This window comes from Sciurus vulgaris (genome assembly GCF_902686455.1).
Source record: "Sciurus vulgaris genome assembly, chromosome: X".
In the NCBI taxonomy this organism is placed as follows: Eukaryota; Metazoa; Chordata; class Mammalia; order Rodentia; family Sciuridae; genus Sciurus; species Sciurus vulgaris.
Genome location: NC_136471.1, coordinates 123,688,838 through 123,712,476, shown reverse-complemented (window position 1 = coordinate 123,712,476; position 23,639 = coordinate 123,688,838). Strand labels below are relative to the sequence as shown.

The 23,639-nt window shown below is 36.2% G+C and overlaps 1 protein-coding gene across 4 annotated transcripts in view; it reads left to right on the top strand.

Moving 5' to 3' along the window:
• Positions 1-23,639, top strand: part of PPEF1 (protein phosphatase with EF-hand domain 1) — a 141,529-nt gene that overhangs the window by 103,135 nt on the left and 14,755 nt on the right. For all 4 annotated transcript variants that reach the window (XM_079122922.1, XM_079122919.1, XM_079122921.1 and 1 more), the window contains 4 exons: positions 5,880-6,032; positions 9,909-10,094; positions 11,423-11,565; positions 22,098-22,204. In XM_079122922.1, the coding sequence (XP_078979048.1) occupies positions 5,880-6,032; positions 9,909-10,094; positions 11,423-11,565; positions 22,098-22,204 (589 nt within the window). The remainder of the gene's footprint in view (positions 1-5,879; positions 6,033-9,908; positions 10,095-11,422; positions 11,566-22,097; positions 22,205-23,639) is intronic.

Below are 23,639 nucleotides of genomic sequence, written 5' to 3'. Positions count from 1 at the left end.
TACTAAAGCAGGGCAAACCTAAGACAAAACTGGATAGAAACTTTCTTAGAACACCTTTTCTGAGTCTATGGCAATTTTATATACTCCTTGCCCATTTCTCTGAATGACAACCATACTAATTGGATTACACATTTGTCCTGGTGTAATTGTTAATAGTGTCTCCTTCTACTCTAAAAAAAAAAATCTCAGTTGCAGTAAATTATAAGGCCATCCTAAGTTTAAGGTCCTCTTTCTTATGATATCAGTGAATAGTCAAGTCAATAAGACGTTTTGATCAAGATGAGATAGTCAGTATAAACATAGTGAGTGGAGAGCTGAAATCAATAAAGTTGAAATTTAAAAAATTAAAAATATCAATGAAACAAGAAGTTGGTTCTTTGAAAAAATTAAACAAAACTGATAAACCCTTAGTTAAGCTAACCAAAAGGAAGAGGGAAAAACCTCAGATTATTAAAATCCATACCAAAAAAGGAAATATCACCACAGACACTACTGAAATACAGAGGATAATCAGAAACCATTTTGAAAATCTATACTCCAATAAATTAAAAAATCTTGAAGATATTGACAAATTTCTAGAGACATGGCCTACCCAAGTTGAACCAGGAGGCTGTAGAAAATTTAAACAGATCAATTTCAGGTAATGAAATTAAGGATGTCATCAAAAGCCTACCAAGAAATAAAGCCCAGGACTGGATGGATTCTCAGTAGAGTTCTACAAGACCTTTAAAGAAGAACTAACACCAATTCTTCTCAAATTATACCATGAAATAGAAAAGGAGGGAATTCTACCAAATTTGTTCTTTGAAGCTAGTATCACCTTGATATGAAAACAAGTCAAAGACACATCAACGAAAGAAAACTTCAGACCAATATGCTTGATGAACTTAGATGCAAAAATTCTTAATATAATACTGGCAAATTGCATACAAAAATACATTAAAAATATAGTACACCATGATCAAGTGGGTTTCATCCCAGGGATGTAAGGCTGGTTTATATGGAAATCAAGAAATGTAATTCACCACATAAATATATTTAAAGACAAGAGTCACATGATGATCTCAATAGATGCATAAAAAGCATTTGATAAAATACAGCATCCATTTATGTTTAAAACACGAGAAAATCTACAGCAAGTAGGAACACATCTCAACATTATAAAAACTATATATGACAAACCCAAAGCCAACATCATTCTAAATGGAGAAAAACTGAAAGCATTCCCTCTAAAAACTGGAATAAGATAGGGTTGCCCTCTTTCACCACTTCTATTCAACATACTCTTTGAAACTCTAACCAGAGCAATTATGTGAAAGAAAGAAATTAAAGGGATATAAATAGGAAAAGAAGAGCTCAAACTATCTCTATTTGCTGACAACATGATCCTATATTTAGAGGACCCAGAAAACTTCTAGAGCTCATAAATGATTTCAGCATAGTAGCAGGATATAAAATTAACACTCATAAATCAATTGCATTCCCATATATCAATGACAAAATCAGTAGAAAGAGGAATTAGGAAAACTATCCCATTCACAATAGCCTCAAAAAACAAAAAAACTTGGGACTCAATCTAACAAAAGAGGTAAAAGACCTCAACAATGAAAACTACAGAACACTAAAGAATGAAATTAAAGACCTAAGAAGATGGAAAGATCTCCCATGTTCTTGGCAGAATTAATATTGTCAAAATGGCCATACTATCAAAAGTGCTATACAAATTTAATGCAATTCCTATTAAAATTCAAATGACATTCTTCATAGAAATAGAAAAAGCAGTCATGAAATTCATTTGGAAAAATTAGAGGCCCAGAATAGCCAAAGCAATCCTTAGCAAGAAAAGCGAAGCAGGAGACATCACATTACCAGACCTTAAATTATACCACAGAGCTATAGTAACAAAAATGTCATGGTATTGGTATCAAAATGGACATGTAGACCAAAGGTACAGAAAAGAAGACACAGAGACAAACCCATATAAATACAGTTATCTCATACTAGACAAAGGTGCCAAAAATGTACATTGGAGAAAAGATAGTCTCTTCAACAAGTGGTACTGGGAAAACTGGAAATCCATATGTTGTAGAATGAAATTTAACCCCTATCTTTCACCCTGCACAAAACTCAAAGTGGACTAAAGATCTAGGTACTAGACCAGAAACCCTGCATATACTAGAAGAAAATGTAGGCCCAGCACTCCAACCTGTCAGCTTCCCCAACAAGACTTCCCCAACAAGACTCCTAAAGTGTAAGAAGTAAAATAAAAAATCAATAAATGGGATGGTATCAAACTAAAAAGCTTCTTTACAGCAAAGGAAGCAATCAAGAGCATGAAGAGATAGCCTACAGAATGGGAGAAAATCTTTGTCACCCACACCTCAGATAAGGCATTAATTTCCAAGGGTATACAAAGAACTCAAAAGGCTTAACACCAAAAATAAATAAATAAATAACCCAATCAATAAATAGGCAAAGGAGCTAAACAGACACTTCTTAAAAGAAGAAATACGAATGGTCAACAAATATATGAAAAAAATGTTCAACATCTCTAGCAATTAAAGAAATGCAAATTAAAACTACACTGAGATTCCATCTCACTTCAGCCAGAATGGCAATAATCAAGAATACAAGTAGTAATAAATGTTGGTGAGGATGTGGGGAAAAGGGTAGGTACACTCATACATTTTTGGTGGGACTGAAAATTAGTACAACCATTCTGGAAAGCAGTATGGAGATTCCTCAAAAAACTAGGAAGAGAACCACCATTTGACCCAGTTATTCCACTCCTTGTATATATCCAAAGGAGTTAAAAATCAGCATCCTACAGTGATGCAGCCACATCAATGTTTATAGCAGCACAATGCATAATAGCTAAGCTGTGGAACTAACCCAGATGCTCATCAACAGATAAATAGATAAAGAAGTTGTGGTAATGGAATATTACTCTGCCATAAATAAGAATGACTTTATGATATTTGCCAGTAAATGGATGGATCTGGAGACTATCATGCTAAGTGAAATAGTGAAATAAGCCAATCGCCCCAAAAAGCAAAGGTTGGATGTTCTCTCTGATATGTGGATACTGACCCACAACAAGTGGGGAGGGGAAGGATAGAAGTTCAGTGGATTATACAAATGGGAATAAAGGGAAGGGAGATGGGAAAGAACAGGAAAGACAGTGGAATGAATCTGACATAACTTTCCTATGCACATATATGAATACAGCACAGTGAATCTCAACGTAGTATACATCCACAAGGCTGGGATCCTAATTAGAATAAGATTTATTCTGTGCTCAAATAAATATATCAAAATAGATTCTACTGTCATGTACAACTAAAAAGAATAAATAAAAAAGTGATTTTTACAATTTTCATATTATGTGTTTAAAAGCATGAATCAGAGTGATTTTTCTTTTCTATAAATTAGGATTCATCTTTGTTTAAAATAAAGGCTAAAGATTAAAAAAAAACATAGTGAGTGGTTATGATTCTAGCTAAGTACAAAGGAACATGATGTTTTTGTCAGTCAAATATTGGTAAGCACATGGCATGAATGCTATACTCACCACCACCCACCCTGTGACTACTAATTAGCCACTACCAATGGCTTAGAATGAAATCTTTCCTGAGGTTAGCCTGAGCAGCCAGCCTTATGTGAGGCTTTTTGAGGTACTGAGAACAAGTCTCTGTAATGTCTATAACTAGCTCTGTGGAGACCCTAAGTTGACAGCCACCTTGATGTGGTAAAGACTACAAATTCTGATATCAGACAGATATAGCCAGATTTATATCCTGCTTCTACCACTTCCTAGATGGGTGATTGGGTGAGATATTGAAGTTTTCTAAGTCTCAGTTCCTACACCAATAAGTTAGAAATAAAAATATAACTTTGGATCATTGGGAAGATTAAATATATTAACCTGGATGAAGAAAATAGCATATTGTAAGTCCTAAACATACAGCTCTCTTCTCCAATTCTCCCTTTTGTTTTTTCCTGATATTTGGATCTTAAGTCTGAATTTCAGTGATTAGGACAGATCCTGGGGGATGTTTTTGGGCCAGTAATTTTCCCAGGATGCCTTAGATTTCATCACCTTCAGGGATCACTGTTCCACCTGCTCGTAAGACTGGTTTTATATAAAAAATTGACTTCTATATAAATATATATGTTTGTGTCTTATACCCCTCCTAGTGTGAGAACTAACAGTACATATTTATATTAAATAAATATAATTGAACTATAATGAAAGAGTAGTCTCAAGTTTCTGGAACTCTATCAGATGAGATACAAAGGTAGATTTCCAAGTTCAGTTTTATAATCCCCACATTCTTATTCCATCAGACCCTTCAATTGCCGGATGATCACACTTCCTTGTTTTTACCCTTGGTGGTGGTGTACTTGTTAATAGGGGAGGGGTTGTGTTGAGGAAACCTAATGGCAACTTCTCTTCTAAGTTCATTAAAAACATTTTGTATGATGAGCAGGTTGGAGGTCAATGTAGAGGAATAGAAATGAAAAACTCTATAAGACTAAGTCTCTGGTATTCTTCAAACTCCTCAGCAGTGGGTATGGGAAAAGATGGCTAGTAGGACCCCCATGAGAAAATGGTGGCATGGTGCCTGAGAGGGACTGGGCAACATATCTCACAATCCTAAGTGGCCTTGAAAATTGCAGAGCAGCACAGACTTAAGGGACCATGCGGCCTATCCCTATGAGCTTATCAGAAGTGAATTGTGTGTACCTAGATTCAGAGGCCCTTCCCAGAATATTCTGCTCTACCTAAAACTTAAGGACATTTGCCTGGGGAAGACAGGGAAGGTAGGCTCTGAACTCGAACTAGCTCATAATAGCTGAGATAGAATTTCCAACAAGTGCAATGAGATAAGACTTCAGAATAAGATCATTTTTTTCTTTTTTCTTTTTAGGCAGGGTCTTGCTAAGCTGCTGATGCTGGCTTTGAACTTGCAATCCTTCTTGTCTCACCTCCTGAGAATTAACAGGCCTGTGTCACCACACCCAGCCTCCATTCTGTTTTTGAAAAATAAAGATTTCATACATATCCCAGTTTATAGTAGAAACTAGGTGCCTACTCCAGAGAATTATGAGCTATGGTCAACAGTGTAGCAGAAGTATTGATTGAAATTGCTTTGTGTTAAGGTATGGTGCTACAAAGACACCAGTATAAAATTATAATTTTAATTTGGGTTGTATAGGGAATGCAGAGGGATTATATCAATTGAAATGCTATCAGAAAGACTTTTTATTTTCCAAGAAACACAGAAGGTTTGTTACTAGAGTTAGAGAACATAATTGTTGACAGGTCAAATTGAGAACTACACTAAATTTAGGTTGAAGGGCTTCCAAAGTTTTCAATCTATGTCCCATTTAGAAGTTTTCTGGACACAGATGGACTTTTTCTCATTTCTCCTAGAAAATATAACAAAATGAAAAGCAACTACCCTTTTAAGAGATGTTTCTGAACCCCTCCAAGTCCCAGATAAAGGCTCAGAGGGAGGTTAGTTTTCCCTGCACATAACATTTTTCATTCCCTGTGATGATGCCTTAGAACCCGTTTAGCACCTGCATGTGTGTGTGTGCCTCTGGTATCCCTTAGAAACTTTAATGTGAGTCTTTCCCTGTAGAGCAGTGTCTTTAGTTGAAAAAAAAAACGTGCAAACAGAATTTACCAGGCCCACTTTACAGACAACAGTGGATCAACAAGTCATAGGAGGTGGGAGAGATAGAAAAGGTTTCTGTGTGTTTTTCATTGGATTGAGGCACAACAATATAGACAAATTCCTAACGGGTACTGAAGTGTCTGCATGCAGCACAATAAGCAGAGTGTTTCACTAAAACATGAATTTGTTTTGTAGATGAGATCTGTGCTGATGCCACCAGTGTCAATAAATAAAGACAATGCCACTGACTTGAAGAAAAGTAAAATGGGCATAACTCTTACTGCACCAGGGAGAGTCAGATCAAGTGATTTATCCTCTGAACAGTTATCAAAGCATGAATGGGAACAGGTAGGTAATTAAAGTGTTCCCAGAGTGGCAATGAAGACACCAGCATAGATGATGGTGTACCTTACAATATATAGATAAAAGTAACTTTACTTTCATAAGCAAACCATATGATTCTCTCTGAATTCATTACTGTATTTTTTTTCAAAAATTTTTTTAGTTACAGATGGACTTTTATTTTATTTATTTATATGTGGTGCTCATAATTGAACCCATTGTCTCACACATGCTAGGCAAGTGCCGTACCACTGAGCCACAACCCCAGCCCCTCATTACTGCATTTTAAATACTTTTATTGAGGTATAATTCACATATCATGTAACTCACCCATTTAGAGTATATAATCCAGTAGTTTTTAATAAATTTACAACTATCACCACAACCTAATTTGAGAACATTTTTATCATCCAAGAAAGAAACCCCATATCTATTTAGCAGTCACTCTCCATTATCCCCCTTTCCTGCCCCCACAGCCCTAGGCAACCAGTAACCTGCTTTCTGTCTTTATAGATGTGCTAATTCTGAACATTTTATTGTAATGGACACATACAATATATGATCTTTTGTGTTTGGCATCTTTTACTCAGCACAGTGTTCTTTAGATTCATCCATGTTGTAGCATTTGTCAGTACTTTATTTCTTTTTATCGCTGAATAATATTTTACTGTATGGGTAGGCCATATTGTATTTATTCATTTATTGGCTCATGGACATTTGGATTGGTTTCCATTTTTTTACTGTTATGAATAATGTCTTTATGAACATTCATATACAACATACAAGTTTATGTACATATCTTTGCATTTCTCTTGGGTGTATATGCAGTACATATCCAGTATGAATTGCTGGATGATAAGGTAACTACAAAGTTAAATATTTTAAAAAAGTTCTAAACTGTTTGCCCAAGTGGCTATACCATTTTACATTCCCATCAGCAATGAGGTTCTAATTTCTCCTCCATTCTCACCAGCACTTATTATTGGCTGTCCCCTTTTTAATTTTTTTTAACCCTTTCAATTGTAGCCATTCTAGAGGGAGTGCAGTGGAATCTCATGTGTTCTTGATTTATTTTAGATTGAGGAAATTTAAAAGGCTGAGACACAAATAGATGTTTGTCATCCTGGTCATATAAGATCTGTAGCTCAGTGAAGGTTTCCCACTTTTTGGCTTGAAATTTTTTAGTAAAAAATGTTGCAAATACTTAATCTTTCATGCAATTATCATCCGAAAACTCCTGTATCTCAGAGGATAGGTTGTTGAGAATACAGATGGTTTCTATGGAAGAATTTATTTCACTAACAAAGAGCCCTTAATAGCATTTTTGTTTGTTTGTGAATCCAGAATTAAATCTATGTTACAACTACAATCTAGGAAAACCTAGTCAAATGAATAATTTCTAGACAGAAAAGAAATGCACAGTCCCCAGTACCCCCCTGCCCCCCCACAAAATGGAGAACTCATGTAATGGATTCTGAAGGAGATGCTCATTTCTTAAAAACTGTTATCCCTTATGATTTTGAATCAAAGAAAATGAGTTTAGATATATCTTTCTCATTTCATTAATAACAACTGAGGCCAAAATAGGTGAAGAGATTTGCCCAAGATGACATAGATAAGTACTTGAAGAGGTGACTCCTTGACCAGTGCTTATTCTAGTTCAACAGAGTTCCATCATATGTATATTTAATTTATGTAGATTTCAACTATGGCATATGGCAAAGAGGGTAAAAAAAATACTGTAAAAATTAATTTTCGTACATAGTCCTTTTCATATACTATTTTATATATATATATAAACATAGCCATATTATTGTATAGGATTGTATATATAAAACAATGTATATTGTACTTTCAGGATAATTGAAGAGTTTTTCCAGGGATAATTTTGGCTATAAATTGTATTCATTTATGAATTGAAAATGTAATCCCCTCCTAATAAAATAAAAACCCTTGTGTTTTGTGTTTACTCCTTCATTGTACTGCAGGTCAGGTCACATCCCCCAAAGATGAATTAGTTGGTGTAAAAACCAGATATAACTCAGTTTAAAATGCAAATGCTATTTTTGACATAAACAACAGCATAGTGAAGGGGTTGCATTATACTTATTTGTATGTTGTGCCCATGTTAGCCTTCAGTGAGGAGAAAGGAAACTCCTAGATTAATTCTTCTTTGGGTGGTTTTAATTTTGAACTCAATCATCAAAAATTCTGCAAGTGTCTTATCTGTGCCTTGTGCAGATTTTCTCTAGTTCTAATCAGGTGCTGATCATTCCAGGGTGGTTGTTCTGCCAGTTCTGTTCTTTCCACCTTACTGCCCTTTCCCTCACTCATTTCTAGTTTCCCTTCAGCACTACACCTGTAAATGGGTACACAGTCACATTTAGTAGACCAACCATTTTTGGTTCTCAACATCTGATTTGGTCCTACTAGATTAACTGCACAACTTAAAATGCAGGCTTTTTCATGCCTTCAAAAGAAACATGTGGAGGTGGAAGGGCTAGAGGTGTAGCTCAACAGTAAAGCACTTGTCCAGGATGCTTGAGCCCTAGGTTCAATTTTCAGCACCAGCACCAGCATCAAAAAACAAAACCAAAAAGAAAAAAGAAATCTGGAAAATATAGACTTTTAGAATTATAGGCTGTTAGAACTTTGAGGTACTTTACAGATCAACTGACCCAAATGTCAGATTTAAAAGATTTCAGAAGTGGGACCCAGTTGGGTGCCATGGCACACACCTGTAATCCCAGTGGCTTGGAAGGCTAAGGCAGGAGGATCGTGAGTTCAAAGCCAGCCTCCACAAAAGCAAGGTACTAAGTAACTCAGTGAGACCCTGTCTCTAAATAAAATACAAAATAGGGCTGTGGATGTGGCTCAGTGGTCAAGTGCCCCCGAGTTCAATCCCTGGTACCCCAACCCCAAAAATAAAAAGTGGGACCCAGAGTGTTTCCTAGGGTTTTTGCTATGTTTAGTGGCAAAGATAGTTTTTCTTACTGCTCTTGAAGATCTTATAGGAGTTTAAATAAAGAAATGTTATACTTGTACATTGGAGCCACAAAGAAGGAGCCTCCAATTTTCTGTGAAAAAATATTCTTAGAAACTTGCGTCTTCAGTCCTGGGTATCATGTGACCTATATTTGCTTCTTCCACACCCCCCACCCTGCAAAGAAAATGTTATACTAATAAAACTCTGTGGATTTAGGAGAACACCTGGTAGAATTAAGTTGTAGTAAATGTATTGCTGAAACTGAGAATGTCCATATCAAGGTGGCAAAAGGTAAAGGAGATGCTTTAGGGATGTTCTTGAATGAACAGCTTTCTCTATTTGTGATGGGAAAGAGCAAGTACTTCCTCAGGTTGTTTGTTCAACAGGACAAAAACCCTAGGCCCAAGTCCCAGCTGTGTGAGCTACCTAATTTCTTTGAATATATCAAGAACGCCTAATGTGTTCACTATGGGGAGCTGCTTTCTTCTGTGAACACGACAATGAAACTCTTTTAAAAGAAAAGAATGGCCAGGTGTGTTGACCCACTCCTGTAATCCCAACAACTTGACTGCATACCTGTAATACCAGCAATTTGAGAGGCTGAGGCAGGAAGATTGCTAGTTCAAGACCAGCCTTACCAACTTAGCAAGACCCTGTCTCAAAATAAAAAGGGCTGGGGATAGAACTCAGTGGTAGAGTGCTCCTGGGTTTAATCCCCAGTACTTAAGAAAAAGTATACTGGAAAGGAGGCATGGTGTAGATGAGTATGAAACAATTTTGAAGGAGGAATGGAAAAGAGCCTTTGGGATACTTTGAACCTATGGTAAATAAGTTGGAATCTAGTAAGACAAATTCTCACTTATAAGTTGCAGCCTAATTTGGTTTGTTCTTCCAAGATCGTTGACATTCTGTGGAGTGACCCCAGAGGCAGAAAAGGCTGTTATCCAAATACAAGTCGAGGAGGGGGCTGCTATTTTGGACCAGACGTTACCTCTAAGGTTCTTAATAAATACCAGTTGAAGATGCTTATTAGGTCTCATGAATGTAAGCATGATGGATATGAAATCTGCCATGATGGGAAGGTAAGCTAATATTGTTGGTGACAAAGACATATTTCCCCCAAGCATAGAGTCTTCTCTTCACAGAGTGTGTCTGACCTAGGAGCCCATGAGAAGATATCTTCCCTAGTACCAAACAGAAATCAGAGACTGGCAGGTTCATATATAGGTTGTTCGAAAGGTCTCACTCATACCCTAAGAGACTTATTTGCTGATCTTCATGGCACTAAGTATACACACAGAGACTTCATTCTTTACTTATTGTAACACAGCTCTCCTGTAAAGAATGTATTTTTCCTCACGGAGTATGTGAAAGGTAGCAGTGAATCCACTTTGTTCTCTTCTACTTTTTGCACATTTCTTGTGCAGGGCAGAAAACACACTTTCCTTCAACTGGCTGAGTAGGCAGTCTCCTGCAACTTGCTGTGGTTAGTTTTGCTGTAGCCACAAAAATGGAGTTTTGCTCCTTTGGTGGTATCAATAAGGTTAGAAGAGTTGAGGACTGAGGAAATGATTCCTGTCCTCCAATGACCTGGTAAGCCTCTTTTTCTACAGTGAAGAGCAATAAATAACAATGAATACCAAATTGTATGGCATTTCTTCCTTTGCTTTTCTTAACTATTAATTTGTTTTAGGCTCATACTAATATTGTAAGATAAGTAAGGCAAGTATTTTTAGGACTTCTTTATAATGAGAAAATGGATAGAAAATAGTAGTGGTTTGTCTGAAGTGATGTGCTGATTATGACAGAATTGGGCATAAGCCAGCTTTTCTGTCACTGACAAGTATTATCTTTCCATATTCCACCATACCCCTAAGGCTGGTTCCTTCCCAAGACAGTGATCATGGTCTCATAGTCTAGCCACTGTTTCTCTGCCCTTAAAGCACTGGTTTTGTTGAGCCTTGAACCCTCTAAGTTGTCTTATTCAATGAATGGATTCACTCAGCTCCAAGCAAAAGAAAAAGACTGAACTACTAACAAGTTTTATTTTGAATTCTTAGATGTTACAAGATAAGAAAATAAGGGATTTATCCCCTTGGAAAATTAGAATTTGCAAAACCAAACCCTGAAGAGGATTCTAAGATCTGGCACTGAAATTGTGCATAGGAGTGCAGGGTCATGCACTGGGGATATTGAATGAGTGTCTAGGAGGTAGTGCTCTTGGAGACACCAAGTGAAAACCTTTGTTTTTTTCCAGTGGACTTTGAAGAAATCATGTCAGACTTGGATGATTTGCAGAGATTATGAACTGTGTTAATTTTTGCTTTTTAAGAATTAAGCTATTTCTGACTTTATTGAATAGACTTTTGCAAACTAATCTTATGAACCCAATTATTTTTTTATTAATCAGGTTATTACCATATTTTCTGCTTCTAATTATTATGAAGAAGGCAGCAATCGAGGAGCTTACATCAGACTAGGTTGTGGTATGAACCCACGATTTTTCCAGTACCGAGTAACTAGTTCAACATGCATGAGCCCTCTTCACCACAGGTGAGTATATTCAGAAAATACCAAACACTGGTATTGGTGATCCAGTAGACTAGTTCTAAGTGATTAAGAGCAGCCACACAAGTGAAGGCAGTCATTTACACACTTTGTCATTGGTTTAAACAAAACAAACTAGTACCAGACACCCAGTGATGAATGCACCCATATTTGATACCAATTCATATATCTTTTAACACAGTTAAAGCAGTCAGCACCCACAAATGTAACTAAATATAAAGAAAAGAAAGTCTTCACACCCACTCAGTGTCCCCTAACCTGTAGCCTTCTCTGTTCCTCAAACAGTCCTGTTTGGTCTTTCCCCTTCTTCTCTTCTCTACCCAGAAGTGTATGTAACTAAAATGTTGAGTGTTTCTTTATGTGATGACAATGACATTCATAGTTTATCTTCCTTTTCTCCCTGTAACACTATCTTTTTAGATTTTTTTACATTATGAAACTTACGTTTATTGTTAACAGATTTTAAAAAGTATTAAAAATGTTAATTATTTTCACACTCCTTACTTTTTCAATAATTCTTTCCCTCAGAAATAATTAAAACTAACAGCCATGAATGACCCCTTCCACCCTCTTCTTGCTCACAAAAATGTATAAGCAGTCACTAATTCACTGAATCAAATAACTTGTGAGCATCTGCTATGTGTCAGACATTGTTTTAGGTACAGGTTAGGCATAGCAATGAATAACATAAGTAAAAATCTCCTCAACAAGTACTTATCCCAGTATAAGGAGAAAGACAGTAAACAACATACATACTTTTTTTTTTTTTTTAAATAAAGGTAGAATAACTTACACCCTCTATTCTACAACTGACTTTTTCCCCTTAAAGATTTCATCATGGAACTGGAGCTGTGGCTCAGTAGTAAAGCACTTGCCTGGCATGTGTGAGGCCCTGGATTCTAGTCTCAGCACCACATATAAATAAATACATAAATAAAAATAAAGGCCCATCGACAACTAAAAAAAAAAATGTTAAAAAAAAGGTTTCATCATGATGGGCTGGGATTGTAGCCCAGTGGTAGAGCACTTGCCTAGCATGTGTGAGGCACTAGGTTCAATCCTTAGCACCACATAAAAAATAAATAAATAAAATAAAGGTATTGTGTCCCTCTACAACTAAAAAAAATTTTTTAAAGATTTCATCATGAACATCACTCCAAGTTGGCATATATAAATCTGATTCATTCATTTCAGTAGACACATAATGTTCTGTAGTATATAGTACTGTAACATTAATAGAGTGAATAAATCTTCAATTGATAGATGCCCATATTGGTCACAGGATCTTACATTTAGAAAAAAATATGGTAACAAACCTTCCTATATGTAAGGGATTTATATAATTCATTAAGCAAAAAAAAAAAAAAAAACAAAAAAACCAAAAAAATCTGATTTAAAAAGTGGGCAAATGACCTGAATAGACACTTTTCCAGAGAAGACATAGGTTTTAATTGGCGTTTTTGTTGTTGTGACCAAAAGACCTGAAAAGAATAATTAGAGGAGGAAAAGTTTATTTTGGTTCACATTGTCAAAGGTCTCAGATGGCTGACTCAGATGGCTCTGGGCCCAAGGTGAGGCAGAGCATTGTGGCAGAAGAGCATGATGTTGAAGAAAGCAGCTTGGAACGTGGCCACGAGGAAGCAGATAGAGAACTCTTCTCACCAGGGACAAAATATAAACCCAAAAGGCATGCCCTCAGTGATCTTCTTCCAGTCACACCCTACCTGTCTACAGTTATCACCCTGTTAATTCATACCAGTAGATTAATGTACTGATTAGGTTAAGGTTCTCATAATGCAGTCATTTCACCTCTGAACTTTCTTGTATTTTCTCACACATGAGATTTTGGGAGACACCTCAGGTCTAAACCATAACATTCTGCCCTGGCCCCCAAAAGCTCATTTCCATCTCACAATTCAAAATAATATTTAACTCTTAATATTTCTAAGAGTTCTCAGTTTATTTTTTTAAAATATTTTTAGTTATAGATGGACATAACAACACTATTTTTTTAGTTATTATGTGTTACTGAGGATTGAACCCAGTGCCTCACACGTGCTAGGCAACCACTCTACCACTGAGCAACAACCCCAGCCCAAGTCCCCATAGGTTTAGTGTTGTTCAAAAGTCACAGTCAAAAATCCTGTTTGAGACTCAAGACAAACTCTTAGCTGTTATATAGCAGCTCAATTCACAATAGCTGAACTATGGAACCAACATAGATGCCTTTCAACAGGTGAATGAATAAATAAATTGTGGGATATATACACAATGAAATATTACTCAGCCTTAAAGAACAAAATTATGGCATTTGCCAGTAAATGGATGGAATAGGAGACTATTATGCTAAGCGAAATAAGCCAATTCCAAAGAACCAAAGGCCAAATATTTTCTTGGATATGCAGATGCTAATTCACAATAAGGGTGGGAATAGAGGTACTTTGGATTAGACAGAGGGGAATGAAGGGAGGGGAGAGGATGTGGGGGTAGGAATAATAGTAGGATGAAACGGACATTATTACCCTATGTGCATATGTGATTACATGACCTATGTAACTCTACATCAGGTGCAACCAGAAAAATGAGAAGTTATACTCCATCTATGTATGATGTGTCAAAATTCATTCTACTGTCATGTATAACTAATTAGAACATATTCAAATTTTTAAAAAAATCTCTTAGCTGTAAGAGTAAAGATCAGAAGCAAGTTACATATATTTAATATATAATGGCACAGAGTAAGCATTTCCATTCCACAAAGGAGAAATTGCAGCATAAAACAAGGGATGGAAACAAGGCAAGACCAAAATCCAGCTGGGCAAATAAGTCCTGTAGCTCCACATCCATCATCTAAGGCACATGGCCTTGTGATATTCTCTTCAAAGGGATTGTGTAGCTCCACCCCTGTGATCTTGCTGGTGGCAGCTCACGTGGCTTGTTTCTGCTTGATTCTTGCCACTTTCCTTGGCAGACATCCCATGTTACTGGCATCTCTCAATCTCGGGAGTCTCCACTGCAGCTTTGGCTTCCTTCTCACATCTTCCCTCTCAGGGGCAACCTGCAGGAACTCCAATCCTGCTACATTTTGCCTAGCCTCCGAGGCCTTTCTTTGAAATCTTGATAGAAGCCTCTATGACCCCCTAACTACAGCATCCTGCATTCCTGTAGGACCTATACCACATGGTTAATGCCAAGGTCTGCCACCATCTTGAGCAGTAGTCAAGCATCCTGGGACAATGGCTGCAGCAGCCTCTGAATGCCTGGGTGACTGAGCACAGTTAAATAATTTCCTAGGTCCCCCCGTGTGAGCAGGGTGCACCCATGGTCTCTTCTCAAAGGAATTTTTACTTTTACACTCTTGAGCCTGAAATAGGTGTACTTGCCAATTCCTAAGATGCCCTCAAGCCATCTTTCCTATTGTTTCTGGGTAAAGTACTTAGCAGTATCTCTTTCCTGGCTGTAATCTCTTTAACAACCACACCTTCCTTAGCCCCAGTTTTACTCACACTTTTATGGTCAAACTGTACATTTTTCAAATCTTTCTGCTCTTGGTTATCATGCAAACTTGACTAAAAGCTGCTAGCAATATCCATGCTACTGCCTGAATGCTATGCTGCCTTTAAGTTTTCTCTGCCAGATTAATTAGTTCATCACCTTTAAATTTAGCCTAACAAAAAGTCTTAGGACATGAGCAAAATGTAGACAGCTTCTTTGCCATAATGTAACATGAATGGCCTCTAGTCCAGTTTACAATAGAGTACTCCTTCTCCTCTGAAACCTCATGAGGCCAGTTTTTACTGTCCATTGTCCTATCAGCATTCTTGTCTTCTGAGCTCCCACCAGAATTGCCCATTAAGTTCCACTTAAAACATTCTAAAGTTTTTCCAGTTTGTATCTCTAGACTTTTCAACACTCCCCCACCCCACCACACATACCAGCTCCAAAGGCTTCTGAACTGCATAGTCAGGTTAGTCACAGGAATGACCTCACTTCTCAGTACCGATTTCTGTGTTAGCTTTTTTTTTTTTTCTTTTTTTTTTGCTAATTCCATTGCTCTAGGCCCCAGGTGAGGCAGAACATCATGGCAAAAGCAGTTCAGGACATGACAGGGAAGGAGAGAGAGAGGGAGAGTGGGTTCTGCTCACCAGGGGCGAAATATAAACCCAAAAGGCATGCCCCTGGTGACCTACTTCTTCAAGCCACACCCTACCTGCCTATAGTAGCATTCCTGTTAATCTATTATCAGTGGATTTGTGCACTAATTTAAGGCTCTCACAGTCTAATCATTGCATTGTTTCATACATGAGCTTTCGAGGGACACATCGTATCTACACCATAACAACATACAAATGGTCAACAGGTACACTAAGAAGTAATCAACATCACTAATAATCAGAGAAATGCAAATCAAAACTATCGTGAGATATCACCTCACACCAGATGGCTATTGTCAAAAAGATGACACAACAAGTACATACTGTAAAGTTTACCCATTTGAAATATAGAACTCAGTGATATTTAGTATATCTACAGAGTTGTACAACCAATGCCATTATGTAATTGCCATACTAAAAAGAAAACTTATAACCATTAGCAGTCACTTCCCAGTTACCTCCTATTATAGCTCTAGATAACCTCTAATCTATTTTCTGTCTCTATGAATATGCCTATTCTGGATATTTTATACAAATGGAATCACACAATATGTAGTCTTTTGTGACTGACTTCTTTCATTCAGCACAATATTTTTGAGGCTCATACATTTTGTACTTCACTTCTTTTTGTGGCGGTATATTTCATTTTATGTATATATCACATTTTGTTTATCCATCCAACAGCTGAAAGACATTTGGGTTGTCACCACTTTTGGTTATTATGAATAATGCTAGTATGAACATTTGTGAACAAGGTTATGTGTATACATATATTTTTGTTTCTGTTGGGTATATACTTGAGAGTGAAATTGCTAGGTTATACGGTAACTCTATGTTTAACATTTTGAGGAACTTTAAAACTTTTCTCCCAGGAACTGTACAATTTTATATGCTCTCATCTCTATATGTCAGTTTCTCTTTTGTAATAAAATACTTATGCAATTAACTTATAATGAGAAAAGGTTTATTTAGCTCACAGCTTTGGAGTTTCTAGTCCAAAATTGGGCAGCCCCATTGCTTTGGACCTCTGGTAAGGGCAGCATGTCATGGTGGAAGCATGTGGCAGAGGAAATTGCTTACATCTTGAGTTAGGAAATAAAGAAGACTGATGTCCCATAATCCCCTTTGAAGGCACTACACCAGTGATCTAAGGTCCCCTCTGGGGAACCAAGCTTTTAACACATGGACCTTTGGGGGACAACATCCATATTCAAACCATAGCACCATTAATGTCTGAGGGTCCCGATTTCCCCATGTCTTTGCCAACCTTTGTTGTGATAGGTCTTTTCAATTATAGCCATTTTAGAGAGTATGAGGTAGAGTTTTTTGGTTGTCTTGATTTGCATTTCCCTAATGACTAATATTATTGACTGTCATTTCATGAGCTTATTCATTTGTACATCCTCTTTGTAGATATGTATATTTTTAGGTCCTGTTAACATATTCAGTTGTCATTACTCTTTTTATTATTGTGTTGTAAGAATTCCTTACATATTTTATATACATGTCATTTATGAGATATATGGTTTACAAATAATATCTCCCACTCTTTGGGATGCCTTTTCCCTTTCTTGATGGTATTTGCAGCACAAAATTTTTCATTTTGATGAAGTCCAACTTATTGCTTGTTCTTTAATGTTGTATCCAAAAAGTCATTGCCTAAGCCAAAGTCATAAGAATTTATTCCTATGTTTTCTTCTAAGAATCGTATAGGTTTAGCTTTTATATTTAGGTCTCTGATCCATTTTGAGTTAATTTTTGTATGTGGTGTGAGGTAGGGGGTCCAACATTACTCTTTATATGTGGATGTCCTCTTGTCCCAGCACCATTAGTTGAAAAGACTTTTCTTCCCCCATTTTGTTTTCTTGGTCCACCTGTCAAAAAATCAATTGACTATAGGGGTTGGAAGTGTAGCTCATGGGTAGAGTGCTTGCTTATTGTGTGCAAGGCCCTAAATTTGCTCTCAGGCACTGAAAAAAAAAGGTACAAGGAAAAAAATTGACCATGAAAGTAAGTGTTCATTTCCAAACTTCAAATTGTATTTCACTCATCTCTATGTTTAGTGGAATATGAGCACCACATTATTCTGATTATTGTAGCTTTATACAGGTTGAGCATCCCTAATCTGAAAAATCTTAAATCCAGAATTTTTTGAGCACCAACCAGTAAATTCAATGAAAATATTCCAAAATCCAATGAAAATATTCCAAAAATAATCCAAAATCCAAAATATTCCAAAATCTTTGAAATGTGAAACACTTCTGATTTCAAGCATTTTGGATAATGGATATTCAGTTTGTAGTAAGCTTTAAAACAAAAGTGTGAGTTGAACTTTGTACTTCTTTTTAAAGATTGTTTTGGCTATATTTTCCATATAAATTTTAGAAAGCTTGTCAACTTGCAAAAAATGTCAGCTGGGATTTTAATAAGGAATATGTTGAACCTGTAGATCAATCTGAGGGCTATTGCCATCTTAACAATATTAAGTCTTCCAATCTATGAACATGGAATATTGTTCTATTTGTTTAGATCTCCTTTAATTTCCTCCAACAGTGTTTTCCACTTTTCAGTGTATGAGTCTTGGATTTATTTGGTTAAATTATCTCTAAGCATTTTATTTTTATGGTACTATAAGTGGAATTATTTTCTTTATTTTTGAATCATTCATTTCTAGTACATAGACATGTAACTGAGTTTTATGTAATGATCTGGTATTGTATAATCTTGATGAACTTGTTTATTAGTTCTAATAGTTTTTTAGTGAATTTGTTGGGATTTTCTCTTTACAGGATCATATTATGTTAATATAAATAGTTTCACTTCTTTTATAATTTGAATACTTTTTACTTCTTTTCCTTACCTACTTGTCCTGGCTAGAACCTCCAGTACAATGTTGAATAAAATTGGTGAGAGTAGGTATCTTTGTATTGTTCCTGATCTTTTTTGTTGTTGTTGTTCCTGATCTTAAGGGGGATGCATTCAGTCTTCTATCATTAAGTATGATATTAGCTATTTTTATTATGGAAGACTGATAAATTTTGTCAAATATTTTTTCTGCATCTATTGAGATGATCATGTAGTTCTTGTCCCTTTTTCTAGTAATATGGGGTATCACATTGGTATTAGGCAAACCTTGCATTCCTGAAATAAATTCTACTTTCTCATGGTGTATAATTTGTTTCTATGTTGATAGATGCAGCTTGCTAATATTTTGTTGAGGATTTTGCATCTATATTCATAAGAGATGTTGGTCTATAATTTTCTTGTGATCTTTGTCTGGTCTTGATATCAGGGTAATGTTGGCTTCTCAAGTGGGCAATATTCTCACCTCTTTGATATTTTAAGATTTCATTTGTGATTGTTATTAAATTTGCTTTAAATATTTGATGTAATTCACCACTAAAACCATCTGGCTCTGGGCTTTTCTTGGTGAGTTGTTTTATTACTTCAGTCTTTTTGCTTGTTACAGGCATGTTCAGCTTTTCTATTTCTTAGTTTTGATAGCTTGTGTTTTTCTAGAAATTTGTTCATTTCATCTAGATTGTCTAATTTTGTTAGTGTACAACTGTTCTAGTATTCCCTTATAGTTATTTTTTCCTGGGAAGGTCAGTAGTGATGTTCCCTGTTTCATATTTGATTTTAGAAATTTGAGTCTTCACTTTTTCTTGGCTAGTCAATTTTGTCAATCTATTCAAAGAACCATTTTTTTTTGTTGATTTTTCTCTATTTCTCTATTTCTCTATTTTATTTATTTTTGTCCTGTTTATTATTCCCTTCCTTCTGTTTACATTGGGTTTTGGTTACTCTTTTTTTCCAGTTTTAGGGTGGAAGACTATATTATTGATTTGAGTGAAATCTTTCTTTTTTTTTTTTTAGTATGGGTATTTATAGGCATAAATATAGGTGAAATTACCTATACAGGTCTTTGTAGGTATAGGTATTTATAGCTAATATAATACCTATAGGGATTAGTAACTATAACATAGTATTTTAATAATGGTATTTGGGTTGGGGATATAGCTCAGTTGGTAGAGTGCTTGACTCACAAGCACAAGGCCCTGGGATCAAATCCCCAGCACCATAAAATAAATAAATAAAGGTATTTATAGCTACAAATTTATAGGCATTTATAGCTATAAATTTTCCTTTAATCACTGCTTTGGTTAGATCCCATATGTTTTGGTTTGTGGTGTTTTAATTTTCATTCATCTTGTTATTTTCTTATTTGTCTTATGATTTTTTCACCTTTTTTTCCCCTTGTACTAGGGATTGAACCCAGGGCTTTGCACATGCTAGGCAGGTGCTCTACCACTTGGGGTATGAGTTATATCCCCAGCCCATGATTTCTTCTTTGATGCATTTGTTCTTTAAAATTGTATTATTTAATTTTCTCAAATTTATGAATTTGTCATTAATTTCTAATTTATTTATATGGAGGCCAGGATAGATACTTTTAATAATTTTGATCCTTTTAAAATAGTTAAGACTTCTATTATGGCCTAGCATAGGGTCTATTGTGAAGTGTTCCACATATACTTTAGAAGGATATATTCTGGCTGGATGTAGTAGCACATGCCTGTAATCCAAGTGACTCAGTAGGTTGAGGCAGGAGGATTGCAAGTTCGAGACCATCCCCAGCAATTTAGTGAGGCCCTAAACAACTTAGGGAGACCCTGTCTCAAAATAAAAATTAAAAGGACTGGGGATATGGCTCAATGGTAAAGCACCATTGGGTTCAATCCTCAATATAAAAATATATGTGTGTGTGTGTGTGTGTGTGTGTGTGTGTGTGTGTATACATATTCTGTCATTGGGTGGAGTGTTTTATATGTATCTGTTAGGTCTAGTTGGTTTAGAGTGCTGTTCAAGTCCTATATCCTTCTTGATTTTTCTCCTAGTTGTCCTATCTATTATTAAAAAACAGAATATTGAAGTCCCTAACTATTAATGTTGTCTGTTTCTTCAATTCTGTCAGTTTTTGCTTCATATAGTTTTGGGCTCAGTTTTTAGGTAATATATGTTTATAATTGTTTTGTCTTGATTGATTGCACATTTTATCATTATGAAATATCCCTACTTAACTCTTTTTGCTGTAGGATCTATTTTGTCTACTATTAAAATAGGTATTGTAGTTCCGATATTTTTTTTTGTCCCTTTCCTTTCAAACTCTTTGTATCTTTAAATCTAAATTGTGTCTTCTGTGTAAAATACATGTTGGATCTTGTTTGTTTTGTTTTGATCAAGTCTCACAATCTCTGCCTTTCGATTTGATGAATCTATTCACATGTTATTGATATGATTGGACTTGTACCTGACATTTTGCTTTTATTATTTTTTAAAATATGGAGTCAATCCTTCATATCCATGGGTTTCACATTAAAAACAAAAAAAGTTAAATCTGGAGATGAGGTATAGCTCAGTGGTAGAGTTTTGTGAGACCCTGGGTTTAATCCCCAGTACTACCAAAAATAATAAAAATAAAAATAAATCTGTTCTGACCATATACAGACTTTTTTCTTGTGATTATTACCTAAGCAATAGAGTATAACAACTGTTTGCATAGAATTTACATTAAATTAGGTATAAGTAATTTAGAGATCATTTGAAGTATATGGGAAGCTTGCACAGGTTATGTGCAAATAATATACCATCTTACATAAGGGACTTGAACATCTGTGGATTTTTGTATCCATGGGAGATCCTAGAACCAATCCTCCCTGGATACCAAGGGACAACTGTATATCTTATGACTATTTTGTTCCTCTGTTCCTTCTTTATTTCAAATTTATTTTTGTAAATCATCTGAGGTAGAAGTTTGAGTCCAGATGGTTAGCTAACTATGCTAGCCCCATTTTAAAAAAATGTCTCTTTCTACTGAATTGTAATACCTCTGTTGTCATATGTTATTCCCATATATAGTTTGATACATATGAAATTTCTGTGACTACTCATATATTGTCCTCTCTTATGTCAATACCTATTGTTTTGTTTTAGTAACTTAATGGTAAATTTCAGTATCTAATACAGCAAGTGCCTTTTTATTTTCCTTCTTTCTCAAGTAATTGTTCATGTGAATCTTTGAAATCCAAGAGAAGATACTATTTGCAATCCTTTTAAAATTTAACAAAATACATGTGTGTATACATATGGGTGTGTAGTGTATATACATGCATACATATATATATATACATATATGACATGTACATACTATATATATGCGTACATTCACCATCTAGTAACACGGTATGTGTAAATTTAGGCAATTCATTTAAAAAAGAATCTGGTAAGTGGTAACAGCACATTAAAATGAAACAAGAGAATTATTTATGTAACTTTCATCTAATTATCGTTTCCTCAACATAGGGTACATGCTATGGAAAATAGTGCCATCAGAATATTAAAAGAGAGAATAATTTCACGAAAAACTGACCTCATGCATGCTTTCCAACTTCGAGACCACAGTCGATCAGGTAATAAAATTATATAATGCTTACCATTTCTTAACATATCATGTGACATACAGATCAGTTTTCATTTTCTTTGCTTCCTTAGGATTTCATTCTCCATTTTTCCTGGAAAGGAATGGTATAGATAAAAATTTTAAAAATCCATTATTCTCTCAAAAACAGGCATAGATCTCATTTTCAGTAAGTTTCTTCCAACTTAAAATATCAAAAACAACCCTGAGTTAGACTACTATTCTGGTGGCATGTTAAGGAAATAAGTAATTCTGGGGAGGGCAGAATTTTAATTCATTTATTAGCCTCACAGTATGGTAAATCTTCTGGCCACATCTCCATTCTTCTTGAACCACCTGAGGGATCATAGAACAACATTCAAGTACAAAAGACTGTATTGTCCTGGGGCAAATGCTAATGTGGTATAGCAATAAGTCCTAACATTAAACTATAGTATAGTACAAAGGTAGAAAAGTGGAATTTGGAACTCCCACAAAAATGCTTGTAAGTGGCTCTAAGGTATTCATAAGTCTGTAATGTTCCTAATTCCTGGCAAGCAAATCCATCTTTGAGGGATTCATCCCTAATTTTAGCCACTAATATATCTAGAGGTTAAGATTAGCCAATATGAGTTCACAGTCAAAGATTACCAAACAAGGAGATGAGCCACCATGAGCGAGAGTCAGCAGAAACAACCAACAATAGTTTTAGTTCCCCCAAGGACATCAAATATTGAAATTATCAAATGCAAAATATAAAATGACTAAGAAATATTTAAAGAAATGAAAGATGGAATCACAAACATGCATTGAAAATGATTTGAAGAAGAACCAAATAGATAGGAGACTTGTTAAAATACAGGGATGGGGCTGGGGTTGTGGCTCAGTGGTAGAGCACTTGCCTAGCATGTGTAAGGCACTGGGTTTGATTCTCAGCACCACATATAAATAATAAAATAGGGGGGATTCAAGATGGCGGACTAGAGGGTGGCTGCGTTCCGTGTTGCTCCAGGACTCAGGACTCAAGAAGAGGAGATATAGAGAGACTTGGGACCAACTCAAAGCAGCCGGGTGAGTCTCTCCCATTGGGGAGGCGTCCCAGACGGGGCGGTAGCCCCGAACGCAGGGATCTTTGTGAAGTAGAGCTGCCGGCGAGACACCCTTCCCCCCGCTGGAGCAGGGAACGCGGACAACTGGGAGCATCAGAGAGGAGGCTGCTCAGCACAGTGCTTGGACTCGGCGCAACCCACCCGGGCTGTGGGAGGCTGCCCAAAGGAGAGGGTGCGCGGTGAGCTGTTTGGACTGAAAGCGACCACCCCTGAACACACGGGGCTGCCCAGAGGAGAAGGAGAAACACGGGCTCGGCACGTAGCTTGGACTTGGAGCAGCTGCGCCAGGGCTCCGGGCGGCTATCCGGAGGAGCAGCGTGGACTCAGGACTCAAGAAGA